This window comes from Vespa crabro, chromosome 14 (assembly GCF_910589235.1).
Source record: "Vespa crabro chromosome 14, iyVesCrab1.2, whole genome shotgun sequence".
NCBI classification, from domain to species: domain Eukaryota; kingdom Metazoa; phylum Arthropoda; class Insecta; order Hymenoptera; family Vespidae; genus Vespa; species Vespa crabro.
Genome location: NC_060968.1, coordinates 4,976,612 through 4,999,528, shown reverse-complemented (window position 1 = coordinate 4,999,528; position 22,917 = coordinate 4,976,612). Strand labels below are relative to the sequence as shown.

The window sequence follows — 22,917 nt, the reverse complement described above, 5'->3', positions numbered from 1 at the left end:
GAGAGGTTCGTTCGAATCGACAAGCGGCGATCTACTAATTGATAGTCGCGAAGGATGCCGGTCAGGAATTAAGCTGTCACGCTGGACGGACCGCTCAATTTGTCGGAGTTTCGATGGCCGACAGTGAACGTAAAACTTGGCGACACTCGACACGAGCCTATCGAACATCCCGTTTCCTTTCTCTTTCTCTCTCTTTCTCTCTTTTGCGACAACCGGTCGAATACGTAGCCCTTTCGAGTTTTGAAGATCGCGACGCAGAAGTTTCAGAGTCCTGTTCGTGCTCACAACCGTGTAATCCGAGTGGATAATGGGCAGCGAGGAAAAAACGGGCAAGGAGGAAAAAAGGAGCCTCGAGAGCGGTGGCTGTGGCAATGCTTGTGTCTGATGGTGGTGCAAGAAAGAGAAAGAGAGAGAGAACGAACGTGTGGAGGCGGCATGAAGGTGGTGGGGTCTGAGAACGTGTATGGTGGGGGGCAGTGGGGGCGAATCAGTGCGAATGGAAGTGGACGTTAGGTCGAGCGATCGTCCTCCACGCGCGTCCGCCGCCGGTCGGCGGTGGATGAGTCGGTGGCTAGAGACCACGAAGACGGCCGAGCGAAGGCGAGCGCGCGCGAACCGACGAACCCTCGGCCCTCAACGGAGCGTCGCCCCACCACATCCAGTCGTACTGCGAATGCCATACCGTGAGCTTCGTATTCGCGCCATTCCCGAGTTACTTTTTCCCCGAACGCGACTCTTTAGCTTTCCTCAAGAAAGAAAGAGAGAGAGAGAGAGAGAGAGAGAGAGAGAGAGAAAGAGAGAGAGAGAGATTTCTTCTTATTTCGAAAAAGAACAAAAGTTCCTTGGACGCGCGCGTTTTGCACGATAGAAAGTTTGTATTTCGCGGGAGAGTTGCTATACCTAGTTGCTATACTAGTCGGTTTGTTGGTAGTTTGAAGGAAAGGAGAGACTTGTTGTTGGAAACGTGTAACGCGATAGTTAATCCGAGTAGGTGCTCGATCGTACGTTCGATTAGACGCGAGTGGGATCGATCGATCGAAGGAAAAGATATATATCTTGTATACGCACATATAGAAAGAAAAGACCTCGAGTAACGCTAGGAAAAGCATGCTGCGTGCTTCCAACCGGACAATGCCGGCGTGGAATCGCTCGTAAAGGGAAAGATCGATTGGAAGTCGATTATGAGGCGCGCCTGAAGTCTTCGAATCGGTGGAGAATCTTGAGGAGGTGGAGAAGATGGAATCCTCGGGACTTGTCACCGAGTGGTCCTCTTTGCCGAACGCGCCCAGGGAAAAGAAGGAACGTAATCGTGCGAACGACGACATAATCACGTCGACGCCGATCGTCCCGACGATGACGATGAACTTCCGTAAGGAGTCCTGTATAAATTGGATGATGTGCGCCCTCTGTCTCGCGAGTCTCGCCGTGTCAGGGATACTGACGTATCGCGAGATGCGCTTGGAATCGAGGATCGGGAGTCTGGAGGCCCGATGCAGGATCCAGGAGACGCCGGATGTCCTCGTGCAGAGGCTTAGGAGGGAGCTGCGCGAAGAATTTGAGCAACACAGGCTCGCACCCGCGAGTGCTGCCTCGGCGGCACTCTTCAGGATCAAACGCGACGTCACCGAGTGCAATTGTCCACCAGGTGCGTTTCCTCTTCCTCTTTAGTATAACGGACGATGCCACCTGAACCAATTCGTTTCTCTTTCATTTCTCAGAATCGAAGAAGATAGAGTACTAATTGTCGCTACTAAAGTGGACAACATTCTGCAACTGTTGCAAATAAAAATGTGTCCTTTGTCGAGCAATCTTAACAATTTTATACATCGAAAGTTTCTATTCAAGAGTAAAAAAAAGTACCTTATCCCGCAAAGTACAACAATACAATCTGTGAGAAGATAGCGTCTTCGATTTTTGCGAACAAAGAGCTCTGGAAACAGCGTGAATTTCGATCTCGAAAGATTACTTCCTTTGTCGTTTCGCTATGTAAGAAGGAATCGATCGTACATATCGGCGATTTTTTAAATAGAAAAGGGCAAACGTGTAGGCGAATCTCTCCTTTGTGTTATGTAAAAGGAACTCGTGATTGCTTCGCGAAAGTCCTAAGAACGGAATGCGAATAATTCTAGAGAATATTTCCGGATAGCTTTCACGCGGAAAATTTCAAACTGGAAACGATATCGCGTTCCGTGTTATTCAGAGTAAAATAAGAGCGAGAACGTTTCATAAAAGTCATATTAAAATTGTCCTCTCGGCAAGCACGGCGAGGATCACATCGTGAACTTTCGAATTCGTTGGCGTTTTCTCTGCCGACGGAATAATCGACGATTCTCCGCAATTTCCGGCGTTAATAGTCGCTCCGTTTTATCGGCTCCTCGCGATCCTTGCTTTCTGTCCGGCGACTGCAACTAATCGATGACTTCTTTCTCTCTCTCTCTCTCTCCCTCCCTCTCCCTCCCTCTCTCTCTCTCTCTCTCTTTATCTTTCTCTACCCTCTGGCTTATCGCGGGAAAATTTGTACGGCGAGGAAAAATAATGTGCCTTTGGTAGAAAGACAACGACTTCTTTTTGTAACCCGTCGAGCTTGAAACAAAGGAGAGACGCGTGTTTACTTAGGACGGATCCTCGGAGTAGAGTAAAAGAAAGAGAGAAATCGTCGTGAAACTTGAACTCCACTGACGGAATTTACGAGCCATAGATGTATCTTCGACCGTGCGTTATTTTTCCTGAGGAAACCGCTGAGAGATTTAATTTCTTCCTTTTATTTCCACTTTCGATAAAATCTTATCAGAGTACATAGTAAAAGTTGAGCTATGTTTGAGACGAAGGAAAATTTTTTTGCGAAAAAGCCGGACGACTCGAATTTCTAGATCTGAAATGAAATCGAAATCAAACGATTTACAAATATAGTTTCGTACAACTTTCTATTTTCGTATAACTAATAACCAGAGTTCTATTCGCAGCTTTCACATTATCCAATGAAAAGTTCATTTCGATATTAACGAGTTTTGATGAATTCTTGCCATGATGAAGACGCCGTAGGTGAATGTGGTGAAAAATGGGAGTAAAAAGAAAAGGGTTAATAGAAGCGGCCGAGCATTTACTTCGACGTAATCCAAGGTGTGCGAGGAACGATGTGCTAAAAAAAGGGAAGAAAGTTCGCAGAGCTCGCGCGCGTTGCTCGGTTCGACGGCTTCCGTGTTCTTTCTTCTCGCCCGCACTAACCCCTATCTCAGCGAGTTTTTTTGTTGCCCGCTCCTCTTATCGCCGTACTATCCTCTCACCCTCTTTCTCTTTTCTCTCCTTTTCTCTCATCTCCCCGTAGGACAACAAAGGGAAAAAAGAGAGAGAGAGAGAGAGAGAGAGAGAGAGAGGGAGAACCGAGTACGGCTCCTGACTCGCGGCATCCCGAAATTGAGACGTGCTGGCTGACGCACGAGCATCATAAATCTTTTCCTCCCTCGTAGGAAGCTCGTATCTATTCTCTCTCTCCTTCGCGTCGACCTCCCTCTTCCTGTTATGTAGCTCTTCCGCTTCTCTCGCACTGTCCTCTGGAGCGAACGTTAACGACGAGCCAGCCGAGTATCCTATATACCCTCTATATCGTCGATAACTGTGCGTTGTATGTCCACTCGCACGCTATTCTTTCGAGGTAACCACCACAACAATGACTCGGTTCCTTTATCGAGGGAGGAGTGTATTTAGGGAAGGCTAAATCTGATTAAAGGACGTGTTAAGAAGATAAATTGGCTCGAGTTTCTTTTTCCTTTTTCTTTCGCACCAAAGCTATTGAGTCGGGGGTCTATCGATTGACCGCTTAAAGAGACAATGCGGTTTTCCTTCTCGGAACTTGCGGTGAAAGTAAATTCGTTGCTGTTGAGGTGAAAAAAGATTCTTCAATAATTGTAAATGCAATTATGATATTTTAAATAATGGAATGACGCTCTATTTTTATCAAGTCAGAACTCACTCAAATAATTAATGATATCAAAAAATGTATATTTAGTATTCAGCCATCCGTAACTAACGCGTTCTTTTCGAACTAAGAGACCTGTCAGATCCAGTGCGACACGTTCCACGAAACGTTTTGTCGTTGATATAAGACAGCTCGTACAATTTATCGAATCCTGTACAGCGTGTATATATATATATATATATATATATGATAGTCGATGAGAATAAAGCGTGTTCTCTGACGAAATATCTTGTCCGTCGAAGTGTACGCGCGTGAATAGCATCGCAATGGCATGCCTAAAGGAAGAAAGAAGGAACGAGAGAAAGAGAAAGAGGGTGGTCGACTTTGGTTCACACGGACAAAGCTTACCCCGGCTATATTGAGGATTTCGATCTCAAAGAATACCTTGTTCATCGTGCATTGGCCCTTTCTAGATCATCACACGTGACATTGCAGCATCCCTCACCTGAGGGTTCTATTTTTAGAAGCCCCTCGAATCTAGTTTGTAGAAAAAAAATCTAGAATTATTGGGTCAATTACATTGAAAAACAGAGACAATCGATACAATTTCATTTTCATTATTATCTAGTAAAAGTATGATTAAATCAAATGTCAAAGAATCTTCATAACATTTTCGGCAAGATAATAATAAAAGTAATAAAAAAGGAGGTTGGGATGCGAGATAGATTTGGAATCTATCGACGTCACGCATCGTCGATCTTTCCGCGTCAAAGGAAATTTATGAACGCTGTAAACTCTTTGCTGTACAGACGCACGCCCGCTTCCTCCTACTACTACTTTCCTTGGAGTATAGCTTTGCCTTCTTTCTCTCTTTCTCTCTCTCTCTCTCATGCTCGTTCGTAGCGAAACCAAATTACTGCCTATTTCAGATCCCTATAACCGTGACAAAGAGAGAGAGAGAGAGAGAGAGAGAGAAGGTGGAAAAGGGTGATGCATTGTCTTGCCGTGCACATACCACCCGTGTGTTCGGGTTCCTAACTACGGATATATCCGTAGTTAGAAACGGGCCATGCTAAACTTTCCTCCTCGCGAAACTTGTATCGCAACAGTTTCTCCTTAGAGAGAGAGTGGGAGAGAAAAGGAAGAAGTACGCACATTGAGAGACGTCACAAAGCGAAATTCACATTTTCCGACCAGAAAACTTCTTTACGTAGAGAAGGTGCGATTTACGATTGGTGCACGTGTGTCTGGATTGCGTCTAACGTGCAGCTGCAGCAAGTTTTTGCTCTCGACAAGCGGTGTAATTTTTTTTCTCACGGTCGTATGGTCACAACTACTCTGGTATAGGCTATTCCTCGAGAAATGTTCGCCTCTAACTTTTTTCTTCTTTCTCCTCTTTTTCTTTCCTTTTTTCTTCTCTCAGCATCCTTGGACCACCATAATCGTGTCCGATATTGCTCCGAATCTCAAGTTTGAAAGTATCTCTCGGCGACGTTCCTTTAATTTCGTCCGGTTGCTAACGAGGAAGTAAAACTTTCGATTATCTTAGTTCGAGCAAAAACGAATCTTTCAGAATTGTTCCCAATATTTCATCGAGTCTAACGCTATTGCCGCTAGTACTCCTCCGTCGAATAAAGTACCGACGAAGAGTCTTAGTGTAGAGAGAAAGTCATTTATGGCAATTTCATTCGCACGAATCAAAGGGATTTCGAAAGGCCACTTTCCGAGATAGAGAGAAAGGGAAAGGGAAAAGGTCCAGAGGGAGAGATAAGGGGAAGGGAGAAAAGGGAGGAAGAGAAGGATAGAAACGCTTGGCTCGGAAGTCGTTGAATTTGCATGAATCGCAGTCGGTCGTTACGTTTCAATGCCCCTCTGCCTTCCGCTCGCTTAAATATCGTTTAATTAGTCGAAGCGAGTCACGGTGACTGTATTCGCGCTCGCGTACCACGAGTTTCTGCGGTTAGCTCGCGAATATAAGTGCCTCTGTTCGTTCGTGTCATACGTGCTGTGTTCCGAACTCTCTCAGCTATAGACTCACACGCGGACATGCGTATTTACATACAAGTACGACGATGATAAAACTCCAAAGCGAAGGAGGAGTAAAATAGGAGTTCCGATAAAGGGAATCGCTGACCCGTTTTTCCCCCTTTCTTTTTCGATTTCCTTCCCCTTTCACTTTGCCTCGGTGCCTTTTCCAGTGCAACAGAGAGGGATTTCAGAGTTACGTCTACCATTACATTCGCTATAGTGATTAAAACGTGCGTATGAATTTTAATGATCGTACGCGGGAACACTTGTACGTTCCATTTTTTCAATTCGATAAATAAAGGCGGCGTTTCGGATCGACAGATTTCGAAGAAAGATATATCAAAGAGATAGACAACGTAAAAATCTCTGAAATAGACAGAGTTGAGTCGGTGAGATCTACAAATTTGAGGTCAATGGAAATTAATCCGAATTCAGCAGATTTGGCATAAAATTACATCCCGGCAAACGTAGGACCCTCGATAACGCGGGTCAACCGATTTATATTTCGAACAAGCAAAAGCCGTGCAATTAAAGCATATAATGAAGCACGTTTACCGGCTTTCTGTCGACTCATTAATCTCACATTCGACGGAACTTTCAACGTCGCAGTAATATCACGGCTTGCTATGAGCGTCAAGTGGCGGCGGGGCCAAGAGCTCGATACAAAGAGGCGAAAGGTATTTTCAACGCTCGTTTTGCTACGAATAAAGCGTTACATCGCACTAGTCTCGTCGTTCTCACAAACGCAAGTGTTCTTCGGTATTGTGAAACCTATACATTTAAGTACGTACATATTATATCTCCGTCTCACGTCCATCGAGAGTTCTTTTTTTTCTTTTTTTTTCTTTTTTTTTGAAACACCAGAGAAGAGAGGGTACTCTAAAGTTCTATTATGGTTATTAAGTGTACGAACTCGAATATACAAGACCCTTGAAGAAAGAGAATGTTGGAAGTCAGAGACTTATCTTCGAACACGTCGTCGTCGTTGTTCGTAAGACGATGTAAAGAGAATCCTAGGACGTTTTCGAGATACCCTTCTCCTCTGTAGAAGCCTGAGGGCATAACTGTCGGCAGTACGAGATAGGATGGCGAGGAAGGAGAATGGAACGTACGATCTTGGTTTGGTCTTCTTGCGCTAGGTACGCGCGATCATCGAGGTCCACTGGAGCGTGCAAAAGTCACGATCGTTGCCGATGCGTCGATGCTCATCGACGGTGAAGTCGATCGACCGATTCGATCTTTGCCTCGCACCAGAGATTCCTTTCATTCCTCGACTTCCTCCCCTTTCCTCTTTTTCTTTTTCCACCATTCGACTACTCTCAAAACGTTATCCGTTTTTCTGGATCGGATCGTTACACAAGCCCGTCCTCGTTATCGGCTCGTTCACGGTCGTTACGAGAGAAGAACCAAATTAGAATGCTGCTCTCGGTGATCCAAGAGAATTTTATGTGTCCGCCGATTTGCGTCACTCCCACGATTCGAACTCCTACGCGAACTTTATTCTGATTGCTCGCATGTGCTACTCTTGGCAGTAACAATTTTCAAAGTTTTCTCCATTTGTACCAGGATCTTCTTGTTATTTCTCAGCGCGCTTTAACGCACGCTAGTATGACCATTTAAGGATATTGCGGAAGAGAATATATTCCAGGAGTTAATATCGCTGATTATTCGCTTGTTCTCGTAAAAAAGAAAAAAAGAAAAAAAGATTTCCTCGTACGTAGAAAGATAACTTTTTTCCATACTCTGGAAAATTGCTCTCTGACGTACGCGTAAAAGAGAAGTAGGTGCATATGTCCCGTCCGCGAGATAATATTGAATGCGTCTTTCTACCTTCCTTTCATTTCTATCAACGAGAATTATTTTTAATCCTGACAATGTCTACCGCTCCGTAGTTTCGAAGAGAGAGAGAGAGAGAGAGAGAGAGAGAGAGAGAGAGAGAGAGAGAGAGAGAGAGAGAGTGATACGAGTCGTTTTACCTCACGATTAGCATGCTCGACCTTTTCTCCATGTCTCTCTCTCCCCCTCTCTCTCTTTCTGGTGTGACTTTGGTCATACATCAATGTACCGTCCGATGGAATATGTTTGGTATCTACATAGCAGATAGCCATGCGGCCTCCTGCATGCCGTCGCCGACGTCGCTCGACGGACCGCAACGTTTACGCGATGCATGCTCAGAATTTAGCATACTACGCGAGTACACGTTCTATCTATGCTACACGCGAGAGACCTTTCAACGGCAATGAGCCGGCTACACGTACGACCCACGTAAATATACGCCTGTACGCAGAACGACGTCTCTCGAGCAGTCCAATGCTTCATGATATATACACGTATTAAGACTCACCGAGCTTTGACGTTCCGTGAATTAAACGGGGCTCTCACGAAACGTATATATTCTCGATATAGACGCTATACGTACACGACCTCGCGATTATTTCGAGATAACAGCACCGATTGAAAGTGATTACCGGCTCTACTATTCGCTTCTCTCGATGCGATAATTAAGACGAGTTACTTTCCACCTCAATGAGAGATCTCTTTCATGTTGGGTAAGATCGTATCGTGAAATATCACGGTAGTCGTACGACTACTCGATAAAATATGTTGGTCTTTTCTCACGGACCGGAATTAGAACGAACGAAAAGAACGAAGGATCGGGTTTGATCGTTTTTGCGTTAGCATTCGATCGCCTCGTGCAGTTGCAACTGGTGGAGATGCAAACGGTATGTAGATGCAAAGGGTTACTCCTTTAGCATGCATATGCACTATACATATAAACCCGTATATAGACGGCCATATATATATATATATATATATATATATATATGTATATACATATATACATACATATATACCCATACCTAGAGTTCTAACGATTCGAGTATATAGGCTTGTACGCGTTGTTAGAGGATGCACCTACAGGCAGGATCTTAACAAAAGAGACAGAGCGAGAGACCGAAAGAGAGAGCGAGAGAGAGAATTCAAGTCCGTTGACGCGTTATCTCAAGTGGCGAAGATCCAAAGAACAAAGCCATAGTGCTGTCGCTTCTTCCGATTCAACCGCTCGAGAACGAATCGACGCTTGAGAAAAGTAAGAAGAGAGAAAGAGAAAAAGTCGATCCGCGGTTCCACCTTGCTGCGACCTTATCTGCATCTATCGTATTCTTTCCATCGCCTCGACGGCTCTATTGTACGCTTTCTCTCTCTCTCTCTCTCTCTCTCTCTCTTTCACTAGTTGCTTTCGTACACTCCTCTTTACGGTACTCGCTTAGGCATAGAAATTTACTATCACGTAGGAACGTAAAATTTCGAAGAATATCCTTTCACGATATATAATGCCAGAGGTTCGATCATATTTCAACTCATTTTACAACCACTACTATCGATCTATTCAATTCTTCTCTTCATCAAGCAGCGTTTACGAGAGGCTCAAGTACATTTTCTTCTATTTAAATTATAAATAAGTATTTATATCTCGTTTATATAAGAATAATATAAGTAATTGTCAAAAGTCTATCAAAATGTCTGCTACATTATATAACCGGATCTTGATATTCAGTAATTTTTGACATTACGAGTGAATAATCCTCGACAAGTGTCCGATATCGTCCGAATTATTCCAACTTCGAGGTATTATCGTGGGAGCAAACTAATAACTAATTTGTACGATCCTCACTGACAAATGCGTTTCGTTTTAATGATGGTCATTACACGTGGGGCAGGATAAACGGAGCAAAACGTACAATACGTTGTTACATTGGCGTTAAACGCGAAGTACCTTTGGATCCGCGTTCGCGTTTTGATATCACAGAAATAGAGTTTGAGAGTACGTACATGTGTATGTGTGTTTCTGTTTGCGTTTGTGCGTGCGTGCGTGTGTGTAATGACTGCCACGCGCGATGAATCATGTTTCGTGGACGCGTATCGGCTAAATGCAACTACCTGAGCATTGTTCGCCCACGCGGATCGTGCCTATCGACGCGTCGACGTGCGCCATAACGTGTTTAACTCGCATAAAAAAGAAAAATCGTTCCTTCGATCGTCCCGTCGTTGAAAGGTTTCGATGATAGATATCGAGAAAGAGAAAGAAAGAAAGCAATTCGATTGCACGGATATCAAGAGTTACGAACGTTTAAAAATTACCCTACAGTCCATTACCGAGTCAAGATACGATTCGATTTCAATTCTCAAGCGACGTCGAAGGATCTGTTCTTTATTCTCCGATGAACACTAACGTGAAAGTACGCGCTAGGAGCGTATCCGTCGTAACGCTATCAACGAGTCATCCGTCAACTCCGATCAAAATCGAGATAGGAAGAGCAACGAGTCGATCCGCGAGCGTAGAAACGTGACGTGTCGATAAAACGCGCCCCGGTAACATCGTCGATACTAATTATACCTTGTCCATAACACACGCGTACATATGTATATACATGGATGCAGACATAGTCGATCGGCCGACGAAATTTTTGATTAATCCCACATGTCCGGCGAGGAGAAACGGCTCGAACGAAAATCCACTCACCCTTTCTATCTCTATCTCTCTCATTCTCTCTCTTCTATCTCTGGCCGATTCGCTAGGCATCGAGTTATCTCTCGTGGATTCGCCATTTCGCGATGGAAAATTGCCTTTCTCGTGGAACGCACAGAAAACACATTTTCGCGCTCACCGGAGATGAGCTTAACGCGATTAATAGCGGTGACGAAAACGGCTAGGTGAATCCATGTGTCGAGACAGGATAGCTATGCTCTTATGTCGGACACGACATAACTATTTCTATCCGATCGTACGTGTGTTTGTGTGTCCATGTGGGACGCGTATATGCGCGCGAGAGTGCTTTAGGGGGGTAATTCACTTTGCGGAAGCTGAAGGGTAAGTACCTATATCCGGTAGAATGGTTCTGGGATTCGAGTGGCGCCAGAGACTCTCTTTATCTTTCTCCTTCTCGCTCGTGCTACTTAGAGAGAGCGAGCGAGCGAGAGAGAGAGAGAGAGAGAGAGAGAGAGAGAGAGAGAGAGAGAGAGAGATCGTTCTCGTCTCTAAAACTTACCATCGCTCGTCTGCCGCCACTTCAGATTATATAAGCCTCTCTTATGTTCGAATGTTGTCCCAAATTGATGACGATATGTTCGTCTCTTTACATCTGAAAACACTGACGATTGATCATCGTGTTTCTTAAGGTTGACCCAGAGAACTTTTAATTCGATGTTACCATCTGAAACAGAAAGAACTATTGTAGAGTTTATTTCCAATTTTGCTTTTTATTTCAACAATGTTTTATTAACAATAAGATCTAGGAATTTGGATCCCAAGTTCATCGGCTTAGATCTTACTTCATGGGATGAATTAATTGGAATTCTCAGAATTTCTAGTATCGCAAGATACCGGTTAGTCGAAAGCAAATCTCCTGCTTGGTCGCTTGTAAAACGAGAAATCTCGGTTGTGTAAGCTGCCATGTAAAAGGGTGAGAGAGTACACAGATCCCAGGAGTATATCAGCTTGTACATCTGATCGGCCGATAGTACTTGTTAGCTGATTATTTTAAATAGGTACGGATAGAAATGGTCGAGAGGAAGGCAGATAGAACCTAAAATAAACGCGGGAACCAAAAACCATTCATGGATTAACCTTCTCGCTGTTCAACCTTCGCAACGACATTATTTCGTTGTTATCTAATAACGTGCGAACGAGATCGCGCCCGATAAAATTACACCGTGTAATGATACCGCGGGTGGGTTGCACGCCTAAACGACGCGAAATGTATCGGTCCGACCACGAGATTAACGAGATAATTGAAATTGATTTTGAGAAGCGGCACCGTTCGCTTGTGACTTTTAACCGAGTTATTTCTGAAAAAAAAGAAGAAAAAAGAAAACAAAAAGAATTAGTTAGAAAGCGTGGCATACACACCGATTCGAAACACTAAGCATATGAGTAATTAGTTAGCAACCGAACGAGTATCAGAAACTTAATGAGACTATGAATTAGAATTAGATGAATTACAAGAATGTTATCTTTCTTACATATCATATTACATAGAAACAACATACTAAAGATAATATATTACATCGTCATTGGTAAGCGTAGAATTTGTTTTCTTCTTCGTTATCTTGTCTCGTATTTAACGATCCTCTTTAGCCGGAGCGTTATCGACGAAACGATTAACACGATGTAACTATTCGTCGCTCGGCAAAAGAGAAGATGATAGAGAAAAAGGAAAAGCAAGAGGGAACGATATCGTCGATTTTCCTCCAATTATTTCGACGTCTCCTACTAATTTTCCGTCCGGTACTTTGAACTCGGAGCAAGTAGGAAAAGAGGGAGGAAAGGAAAAAGGTTTCGGCGGGTTGGAAAAAGGGACGCGAGAGGAAAACGACGCTGAGAGGAACGGCACGTGTACGAGAGCGCATCGATCCACGTAGAAGGCAAGTAGTTACGCCCCGTTATCCCTGGGTTCGTCTTTAACGAGCTCTCATTATCGCTAGATTATCGTACAAGAGAATTTGACGTCGTAATGGGCAGCAATGAATCCATTGACAACGTCGACGAACTAATGACGCTCGTCATTCACCGGCAATCGCCGCGACGCCGTGTACGTATACGAAGATACATCGATGCGTCCTTTTAAACGTTCAACCGCCTCTCACTACCATTGTCTTTTCATATTTTTCCCACTCACGTCCTACGATCGTTTCTTCTCCCTAAGATCTAATAAGATTTAATGAGCACTATTTTACAAATATTACGAACTTACGATACGATACACGTATATATGAAAAGTCTCGTTACCAGGACGAAGTCCCACGAACGACTGAAATACGCATATTTACATCTCAAGGACATAGAGTATGATCTGTCGACAAAACTTGTTTGTAGTTTAATGCCTCGACCTGTCCCTCTCTCAAGGTTAATACGATACGTTCTTTTCTTAGATCGACGAATCGTTCGAGTGTTTACCACGTGTACGAAAAGGCATTCACCGTAATGGTTGGCACGATACGAGAATCTCCTACCATGTAGACACTCTACGCATAGTTGGCATTGTGATTTAACGCTTTGCCAAGCACGAGCACGAGCACGAGAGAACGCGCACGTGTTTACGAGACCTGCTTCCTCCTTTAGTCCGATACGTAATACGTTCGTGGAAACGAGACTTGTCCTGACGTTTGATATCGATAATTGGAGTTACATCTTCGGAAGAACGAGAAAACGTCGAACTCAATTTATAATGGCTCGCGATGTTTCTTCGGCGTAATTGGAAGAAGCAACCGTCTGCTTTCTCTCTCTCTCTCTCTCTCTCTCTCTCTCTCTCTTCCAATTCCTGAAAGATTCAGGACTACTGAAATCGTAATAAGAATCTCGCAATTATAAGGATGTACGATCCTAAAGATGGAAGAAACAGGAAAATAAGTTAATACTCGTAGCAATGATGTACTACCATCTAAACGTCGAGGATAATCTTGTCATGGAGCAGCATGTTACACGTATATAAAATATAACGAGGAGGAAAGCTTCCTTTAGATCTCTCAGCTCGTCCAACATGCGAAAGGATAATATACTCGTTCTCGTATTACGCTATGTGCACGCGTTGGAATACATCATTATCCAAATAGATATTCTAAATATGATGCTTAGAGTATCAGGTCGGATTTATTTATCCTAGAAAAAAGTTTCTTGAATTTATAAATAGTACGCGAGAATAAAGTAGAATATTTTTATGGCCTTGCAAGCTCAATGTTCGTTCGAAGATTAACTATAAAACGCGTAACATGCGGTATCCATTGTCATTCTCCGCTTTGTCATCCGTAAAAGCTCGCTCGATAAATCGTGAATGGTCCGACACATTCAACGAGTTCTCGCGTCCCTATTTTTCTCTCTTTTCTTCATTGAGATTTAGTATTTAATGTCGGTGACGTTACATTGCCCCGTGGCATCTAAATTTCGAAATAGAACTCTAGAAGAGGAGAGAACTCGCCCGGAACGGGTATAAAATCCGCGACTAGATGCGGCCCCGCGGCTGACTTCGAAACTGATATCGACTCGCGAAGCTTCCTCGAAACACGAGCCTCGTCTAATGGGATTTCGAAAGTGATGAGATACGACTCCGAGCTGCTTCTCTCTCGACTGCGGATCCTGTTATGAGGATCATACAAATATTATTGTTAATGGAAGTAGCGCTCACGGCGATATACGAGTTTGAATCCACACAATAGATCCTATTTCAACAAAGTCTCAACTTTCTCTTAATCGTCGATTCGTAGCATTATCGTGAAATTAAAAGGTCATTGTAAAATGCCTCTCCGAGAAGACTTTCGATATTTTCACCGACACCATTCTCCCAAAGACCGAACGTGACTCATTTCGTGTCATTTTTATGTCTGAGCTTACGATAAAAGTTAACGAAAATAATGACCTGTTTTTCCAATGAACCGTCAACGCTTTTATCTTTCTGGGCCACTGAAGATCGCGCTTACGTACTTTACCAGCACGCCAAAGATACCGATATCGGCTGTGAACGCGAGGATTTCAAGTTGACCGTTGAGTTTGGGATTTACGATGAGAAAAATTAATGATCCGTCCGACTAAATATACCAGGGCGCTTTTTCTCATGAGTTTCATTGCTCGTATTAACTCCACCGATTCGTCCCAGCTCGTCTAACACTCAAAATCCTACACGTATAATTCTAGATTTATATACGAAGCTTACATATTACGAGGATAGAAAGTCCTCGACTTACGACCTTCTCGGTATTACGAAATCGTTCTAAATAATCAACTCATAATTTCTCTCTCCCCTCCCCTCCCCTCCCCTCCCTTCTCTTTTTTCTTTCGATAGACGTAATATAGGCAAACGTAGGCAAACGAAGAGAGTTGTTTCCTTTCCATGACGAGCTTAAAATGAACTCGACGAACGTAATCAAATAACGATCGCGTAATTACACGAGAAAGATAGAAAGAGAGAGATGGGAAAATTAGAAATTTGCGAGGTCGCTTTTCGGCTCGTCTCTGGCATTTCGTCAGGCACGACTCAAATTCACTTTTAATCCAGTAACGAGAGGGAGAAAGTCTGGATTCACCCTCTTTCTCGCTCTATTCGTCGCCCTTTCTGTCGCCAAACGCCCAGCTCGCCCTGCGGCTAATGTATGTAACGTCAGGCTCGTCGTTATGGCGCGAGAGGTCATTAGAAGGGTTAAGTGAGGAGAACTTTGCGAGAGTGTGTGCGTGTATTATGTTACAAGCTAGCATTGTCAGCTAGCAAAGAATTTTATCGATACGTAGCTCGTCGAGCGAAAATTGCACATGAAAAAGTTTGCGGACTCTACGATTCGATGATAGGTATATTTCATAAAAGTTATCTCATAATTGGTCGAACGTTTTTATCTGTGAAAGGAACGTAAGAATATTAATGTTTGGCAAGTAATTTGTTTAAAAGGTCCGCGCTTGTAGCAAACTAATCGTACGGAATTATAAAATATTCGAAATTGAATTGAGCGATCACAGTGGTAAGAAAAGAAGAAAAATGGAAAAATATGGATAGCAAGGAAATGCTAATTTAACATACATACGACAACGATTCCTCGGCGAGAGAAACGAGACAATCGCGTTCTGGACAGGATTTAAAACGTGTAGATTCGTTCATCCTTGGAACACGAAAGACCAACTCGGATTTGCCTCGTTCAAACGGATTGAATCAAATGAATCGTTGACCCGAATAAATTCTTGGAAAAGTATGCACTGTAACGTCGAACAAAAGAAAAAAAGCTCTTCCTCCTTGGTTTTGCTTGGAATGTTGCTGATGATAAATGATCGAGACTATATAACTTGTTTCATCTCTCATTTTTTTTTCTTTTAAATCATTTCTGTTACTTTATATTTCGAAGGAAGACAATAAAACCGGAACAAATGCACGTGTCATATGCTTGTACAGGTGGGATAATAAATTTCTGTCGTACTATCTACTAAAGGATGAATCAAATTCGTAGGAAACATAAATGGTCTCTTTCTGTATTTCTCGATATCGTTCGCTCCCGCAGAGCAACCGCTACTATCGATAAGGAGGACTTTCGAGCAGACCCACTTCGTTATACATTTAGCAGTTTCCAACCGGCTTACGGTCAATTCTACCAGCAAGACTTAAGCCACGGGTCCAAAGAGCTAGCTCTATAATCTGCATTCGATCGGTTGGCACTCGAGATAAACCAGATTTACGTATAGAACTTGGGTCTGGAAACTGGCTCCACTTGGTTCCCTCTCCCTCTCCTCTTCCTTCCCTTTCCAGCTTCTCTGGAATAAAGTAAATCTTTGCCACGTAAACGAGCATTTTTCGTGAGACTTCGTTCAATGCGTAGTTTAATCTTACGTTTTCCCTCCCTCCTCCTTCTCTATCTATCTACCCACCTACTTATCTCTCTCTCTCTCTCTCTCTTTTTCTTTCCCTTCTTACCGTTGACGGATTTAATTTAAACGAATTCCGGAAAATCAGGAAGGTCTGCGCAACGACGCGCCGTATTGCCATTCCTAGCGTGCTCCGCGTGGTCCTTGTCGGGGAGCCAAGGACGATCAAACGAACGAGACGTGCTTTCCTTCCGTTTTTCCCACACTCCGTATGCTTTCTGTCTGCCTTCGGACCATTCGGAGAGTCTATAGTATACGTAGGTGCATAGCTACAACGTGCACGATTCACGGGGCACGTAGAATGCGTCTTGGACGGACTATGCAGGGAAGTAAATCGGCTACAAGGGCTGATGTGCGGAAAACGACGGATAAGAAGAAAAGGAGGAAGAAAGGAAGGAAGGAAGGAAGGAAGGAAGAATGAAGAAAAGAGGAGAGAAAGAAGAGCAGACAGAACGAGGAGATAGCAATACCCATACTATTGTCAGTGTTTCCATCGACCTCACCCTCTTTCCCTTTAGGATAAGGCAATCTCTGAGATTCTTCTCTTATAAGACGATCCTCGTATAGACGATGACAACGACGACGACAGCATACGTTGCGACGTCCCTTCGATCACCTCTTTTCTTTTCCTTTTTTCTTCTTCTTCTTCTTCTTCTTCTTCTTCTTGTTCATCTTTTTGACGAAAAACGCGAGATTCTACGACGCGAGCTACAAGCTCTTCCAATTTTCGTACGCGAAGCACATTTTGCATTATCGCCGAGAAGAAATCCGATTATCGTCCATACCCTTTTTATTCCGAAAAAGAAAATTCGGTGATAGTCGTGGGTGTGCGTATAGAAATAGAGAAAGAGAGAGAGAGAGAGAGAATGAACGATCTGCTGTGGGTTAACATAGGTGTAAGCATCGCACGCACACACACAAGTGTATACATATATCGAGAGAGTGAGAGAGAGAGAGAAAGATAAGGTACACCCAAGATCATTCGCGAGGCTAAGCTCCCTAGCTTAAGTCCGCCTTCTTCCACGACAGCTTATATTGCAGGCACTTTATTTCGGAACCTTCTCCCCTCGACACTATCGTACCAAGATCCAGGTTGACTATCGATCGCCAGCCACGAGACTACGCTTCTTCTTCCTACTACTACTTTTCTTTTCTTCTTTCTCTTACTTTTTGTCTGATTCTTCCTTTCTTCTTTTCTTCCTTCCTTCCTTCCTTCCTTCCTTCCTTCCTTCCTTCCAAGTCACCACCATCGTCTGCATATCGCTAAATCTTTCTTTTCTTTCCTTTCCCTTATCTTCCTATTTTTCAACGAGACATCGATTCGACCACCATTGCACGATCGAATTTAAAAAGAATCCTTAAGCTCTATCTAAAGTTCGTGTGCTTCCAAGATCCATCGAATTTTCTCGATATAACTAGTCCAAAAAGGAAATTACCTAAACACCAGGGGAAATAAACGTTCTAGTGGAAATACCTTTTCGAGGATAACGAACGAATGTGACTCGGGCCTTTTCCCCCTTCGGGAATTAATTTCAATGCTATTATTCCGCCTTTCCCACTTTAAATACTTTTTCGTCGGGTTAAACGTTGTCTCGAGGGCTTCCCATCCCTTTATTACGAATTCGTTTGCAGCGCGAAGTTTGTGAAAAATATTTCTACCATCCTTTGTACGGAAGATTGGCTCGAATAGCATTGTTATTTCGAAAAACACGCGTACCTTCCTGTTCGCAAGAAACAAAACGAAAAAGATATTTGTCGACTGCTGTTTCGCATTAGAAATCGTGATACTAATTTAACGATCTCTCTCTCTCTCTCTCTCTCTCTCTCTCTCTCTCTCCCTCTCCTTTTATCTTTTCCTCTTTTAATCCCTCAGATCTCTTTGAAATGTAGGAGCTGAGAAGTTGAGAAAACGGCAAGTTGAGAAAAGACTATACATATATATAGGAAGTACGAATCAAACCGAATAATCGTAAGTTCATCTCGAATTACGTATAGAATCAATAGTTGGCTCTCATTGACATATGATCGGATAACGAGAGTGACTGAGATATATCTGGAATTAATAGCTTTGCAATCTGAGATGAAAGCCGGCTATCCGAAATGAGCCAAGCTTATGTAAATATTGTATATTTAAACAGACCTCACAGCGAACTGATCTCTCAAGACTCACCTGTCCGAATCATCGAATTCTCGCGTGGAAAATTTAACCTCGCCGTTTTAACGTCAGGCCATCAACTATTAATATTTCCATTACGTTGCATTCGGTAAGACATCTCTCGTTCCTTTATGAATAATTCATTGGCCGGGGATGAAGTAGTAACGCGTTCTCCGAGCGTGCTTACCGACAAGAGACGGTTTTCCTCGAAATCCCGCGAAACTTACTTATCGCGTGTGCAGCATAAATCAAAGTTGTAATACGCTTTTGATATCGGTGTCTCAATCGAAACGTGTCGCCTTTCTCTCTTTCTCTCTATCTCACGATTATATATGTATATATGCATTTCAAAGTATTTGCTATTCTATCATTACTTGCATATATATATATATATATATATATATATATATATATGTGTGTGTGTGTGTGTGTATCTCAAGATATATCGAATCGATACTACTGAATTTCCCACCATTAGCTAGGTTGTCTCTCCTCGATTCTAACGCTCCGTTAAACTTGACCAAATTCTACTGGTCGGGACGATGGGACGCTCGTTACGACGTCCATAGACGCGTTCGGGTCATCCGTGTGTCTGGATGATTCTGCCTGTGTGTGTATGTGTGTGCGTGTGTATATGTGTGTAACACTAATGTATGTACGTACACGTAGGAGACGCGCGACGAGAAGCAGGCCGTCCTGAATTGGAGTTCAATTGGGGATTGACCCCTCCGGCGCAAGACTTCTATAATTACATTTCGCATTCCACGATGTTACGAGCGGCTCAACGAGCGCCAAACGAGCGCCAAACGAGTGCGACATCCTTCGTTTTCAGAGAGGGAGACCGGTTCTTCTCTCGTCCTACGAATTCGTACGAATTCATCTTGCGATGAAAAGGGTCATGGATCAAAACGAACGAAATGGACTCCTGCGATCATTATCGGTGATTGTGATTTATGAATTCTCAGTTATGGGTGTGGTTTCGATCTTGACAAATATCCTGAGACATTCCAAACTTTCTCTTCCACTTTTCTGGGAATGTTCATCGCCATCCAAAGGCAGTCCCTTTTGAAATTTGTTCATTCTCCTGTCGTAAAAAAAGAAAGAAAGAAAGAAGAAAAAAAGAAAAAGGAAAGAAACGTCCCAAGGGAGAAGATTTAATTTTTTATTAGCCTTCTTTTAATTAGAAGCTTAGGAGGAAGCAACGACACGCCCATGGTACGTTGTCCTTCTGTAATCAACGTCGGGAACTAAAAGAATATACGTACGTGGCAAATTTAACGATAAAATCTTGGTGCATTTTAAAGACCGCGGTCGCTGTAAATTTGCAGTCGCTTTCACGAGAACGAGATTAATAATGCAAATACATTTGCCAGATTCGGTCGGAAGGTAGAGATACCAATTATACGATTCATCTTCGATTTATAAGATTCATATTTAATATCTACGATAACATAATAATCGCGTTAGGATTAGATTCCAACAGGATATTCGATGGAACGTAATCTGCCGTTGTTTCCAATATTCGCCGGATATTATTGCTGAGAGGGGATACTGCGCGAATTCCATGGACCTTGTCGTGAATTCTTCGTGAATATAACAGTCAGAATAACGACCGTAAAACGCACCGGTCGTCGCGTCGACAATAAATTCCTCCGCGGTTCCATGTAACTCTGTAATAGTGTCAGCCAGGAATGAATTCTCTAATTTGTAACTACCGATTTAGAGAAATGCGAGCAATTCGAATCGTGCCAATGTATATTAATACCAAGGGACATTACATATTCCGGCAAATATTATGATATATTGAATTATTAAACGATAAAATCTGGGTGGATAGTCATTAACTGTTATTATGAATATTGTATATGTGCGATCGGTTGTGCAAACGCAACACGGTCAATTTGATTATGCTATATATAAAATATATAGAGGATTTATAAGGACGCGTTGTTATGTTCGAAAATTTCAAAAGAAAATCTCATAGCTATAAAGAGAAATTACTTCCAGAAGGATCGTCATGGTATGCTCACGAAGCAGCTGCTTCGAAAATTTCTATTTCGTTGTAATATACGAGCAGGTTAGAAAAAGAAAGGAAAGGGGGACAAGATCTGTAGCGTGCCGAGTAGGCTAGAAATCTCGAAGGGTGTCCTTTCCACGGCAACATCGGCGCCTAACTCCAAAAAGGGGAGAGAAGATCGTCATTCTCGTCGTCGTCGTCGTCGTCGTCGTCGTCGTCGTCGTCGTCGTCGTCGTCCTCATCTCGTCGAGAGTCAGCTATGTGTTCGTATCTAATGAGCTAAGATCTCGGCATCCTACTTCCTGAGAATCTCTCGAAGAATGTTGGTTCTAGTATGGAAGACAAACGAGAGTAGTAACTAACGTGCATACACTTTCGATATTTGGAAAAGAAAGTAAAAAAGAAAGAAAGATAGATAAATAGTTAACTATTTATCAGCTGGAAATATATAGTTATACGGGTTAGAATGAGCACGTGCAAGATCTAAATTAGAAAATACCAAGAGAAAGTATAATAAAAGTAAATAGATATAACGACGTTATAAAGTATGTTCAAACTAAGAATGTAATATTGAGTGAAAATGCATCTAAAGATTTAAGTATATATAAAATGAATGATGAATATTGAAATGAGATATAGCAAAATAGAAAACTACGAAAGGAATCTTAACAGTTTTATCTTTGACTCGAGGTAGATATTAGGATTCGTGCGCCATTCGCTACTCTTCCTGCTTCCTCGAAATCGGATTCTTATCTCGCGAAAGAAACGAGTCCGTTGCTGTCCTGGCAACGTCCGTTCGATGAGCAACGTCGATAAGATCTTTGGTTAAGTGATTTTTCGCATCGACGAGAGGACGACGACGACGACGACGTCTACGATAGGAACTATACGAATGGCTGCCCTCGAGATCGAAGAATCGTGAGCGGAATTCGTTCCGATCGAGATACAACATCTCCACTTTTCAATGGAAAGATGCGCCGCGAGACGAATCGATTTTATCGCCTTTACTGCTTCGCGATAAGATGCATACGATGTATGTATGTGTATATATATATATATATATAATAGAATCTTTGACGTCTTTCAGTATTTGGCCATATCGATAGACGCTTCGTTAAAGTTAGCTCGTTAATTACTTTATTTTCTTTTTATCTCTTCGACCGATATGATCGCTCTGACCGAAATTAATTAACTCGAGAATCGATTTTATTTACTCTATCTATCTACCATCCCTTCCCATCGATTACTAATTTTAGTATTCGGAGACTGACTTTTCTATATTCATCATGATAATTTATATCTACCAATGACATGTTTATAACATAAATACGATTCTTTTTCGAGTATGATACACGTCTGTTTTCTCGGCTAAGTTTGGAAGGTTTACACAAACGTTAGGAGTTAAGTCGCGTTAAAAATAACTCGGAAGTTTCGTCAGTGATTAAAATAAGTTAGAACGCGTATAAGATAGAACAAAGACTTTCTAGAGGTAATATCAAAGAAATATGCGTTTATGGTGCAAGAAGATGCGTGAGATTTTGTAATGGTTAGAGAGGCGGAAGTAACATAAAATGTGGTAATGCTACCGTAATAAATGGACGGCAATAAATGCAGTACGCATAGCTATAAACTGAGAAAGCTCTTGAGAATCTACAAAGCAAATATACGTTGTGTAAAACGTACGCACTTTGAACCTTAAAAGCCTTCCCGTATGGCTATATGACCGCATCGTGTTACACTATGACCTCGGCTTATATTTCCTTCTCGCATTAAACATGAATTTTTAATTCGTCGCCGCGTGGGTCTTTCTTCCTTTCTCTCTCTCTCTCTCTCTCTCTCTCTCTCTCTCTCTCTCTCTCTCTCTCTCTGTCTCTCTCTTTCTCGGCTACTAGAGAGACTATTTTCATTTACAAATACCATCGGCTAGTAAAATAATAATAAAACGTTATAAAACAACAGTTTCTGCTGAAAATATTTTTTTCTCTTTCTCTCTTTTTCTCTCGATCAAGCGATTGAAATACCCTTGTGTTTTATGACCTCTGTTGCAGCAACCCACGCACCGGTGTAATCTTCTACCGAATACACGGGTAATGTTCAGTATGGCAGTATGTAAAGAATTTTCGTTCCGTTGATAGTATTTCACAGCTGCCGTGACTCTATATACATGAGATAATATTCTCGAAGAAATTCTCAAATTAAAAAGAATGAACATGAGAAATTAATGGGAATGTGTCGATCAACGAAATATAACCCGTTAGCCTTTGGTCCTCGGAAAGAATATTATAAGATAAAATTAAAAAGAAGAAAAAAAAGAAACATGAGTCTTTGTTCGAGTGTATCGATCGATCGTCGTTCCGGTAGTGAGATCAAAGGGAAAAAACGCGACGCGCTATCTTCATCGTGCC

The 22,917-nt window shown here is 42.5% G+C and overlaps 2 protein-coding genes across 13 annotated transcripts in view; one reads left to right on the top strand and one right to left on the bottom strand.

The window, feature by feature from the left end:
• The window catches only part of LOC124429053 (carbonic anhydrase 7-like), a 393,187-nt gene that overhangs the window by 233,500 nt on the left and 136,770 nt on the right, over positions 1-22,917 (bottom strand). The window lies entirely within an intron of this gene.
• The window catches only part of LOC124429031 (collagen alpha chain CG42342), an 89,560-nt gene continuing 66,729 nt past the window's right edge, over positions 87-22,917 (top strand). For 3 of the 12 annotated variants that reach the window (XM_046973745.1, XM_046973744.1, XM_046973746.1), the window contains exon 1: positions 100-1,645. In XM_046973745.1, coding sequence (XP_046829701.1) covers positions 1,237-1,645 — 409 coding nt within the window. In that variant the 5' untranslated portion in view covers positions 100-1,236. Of the gene's footprint in view, positions 1,646-22,917 lie in introns of all 12 variants that reach the window. The other 9 variants (XM_046973752.1, XM_046973743.1, XM_046973753.1 and 6 more) reach the window with 7 other exon arrangements.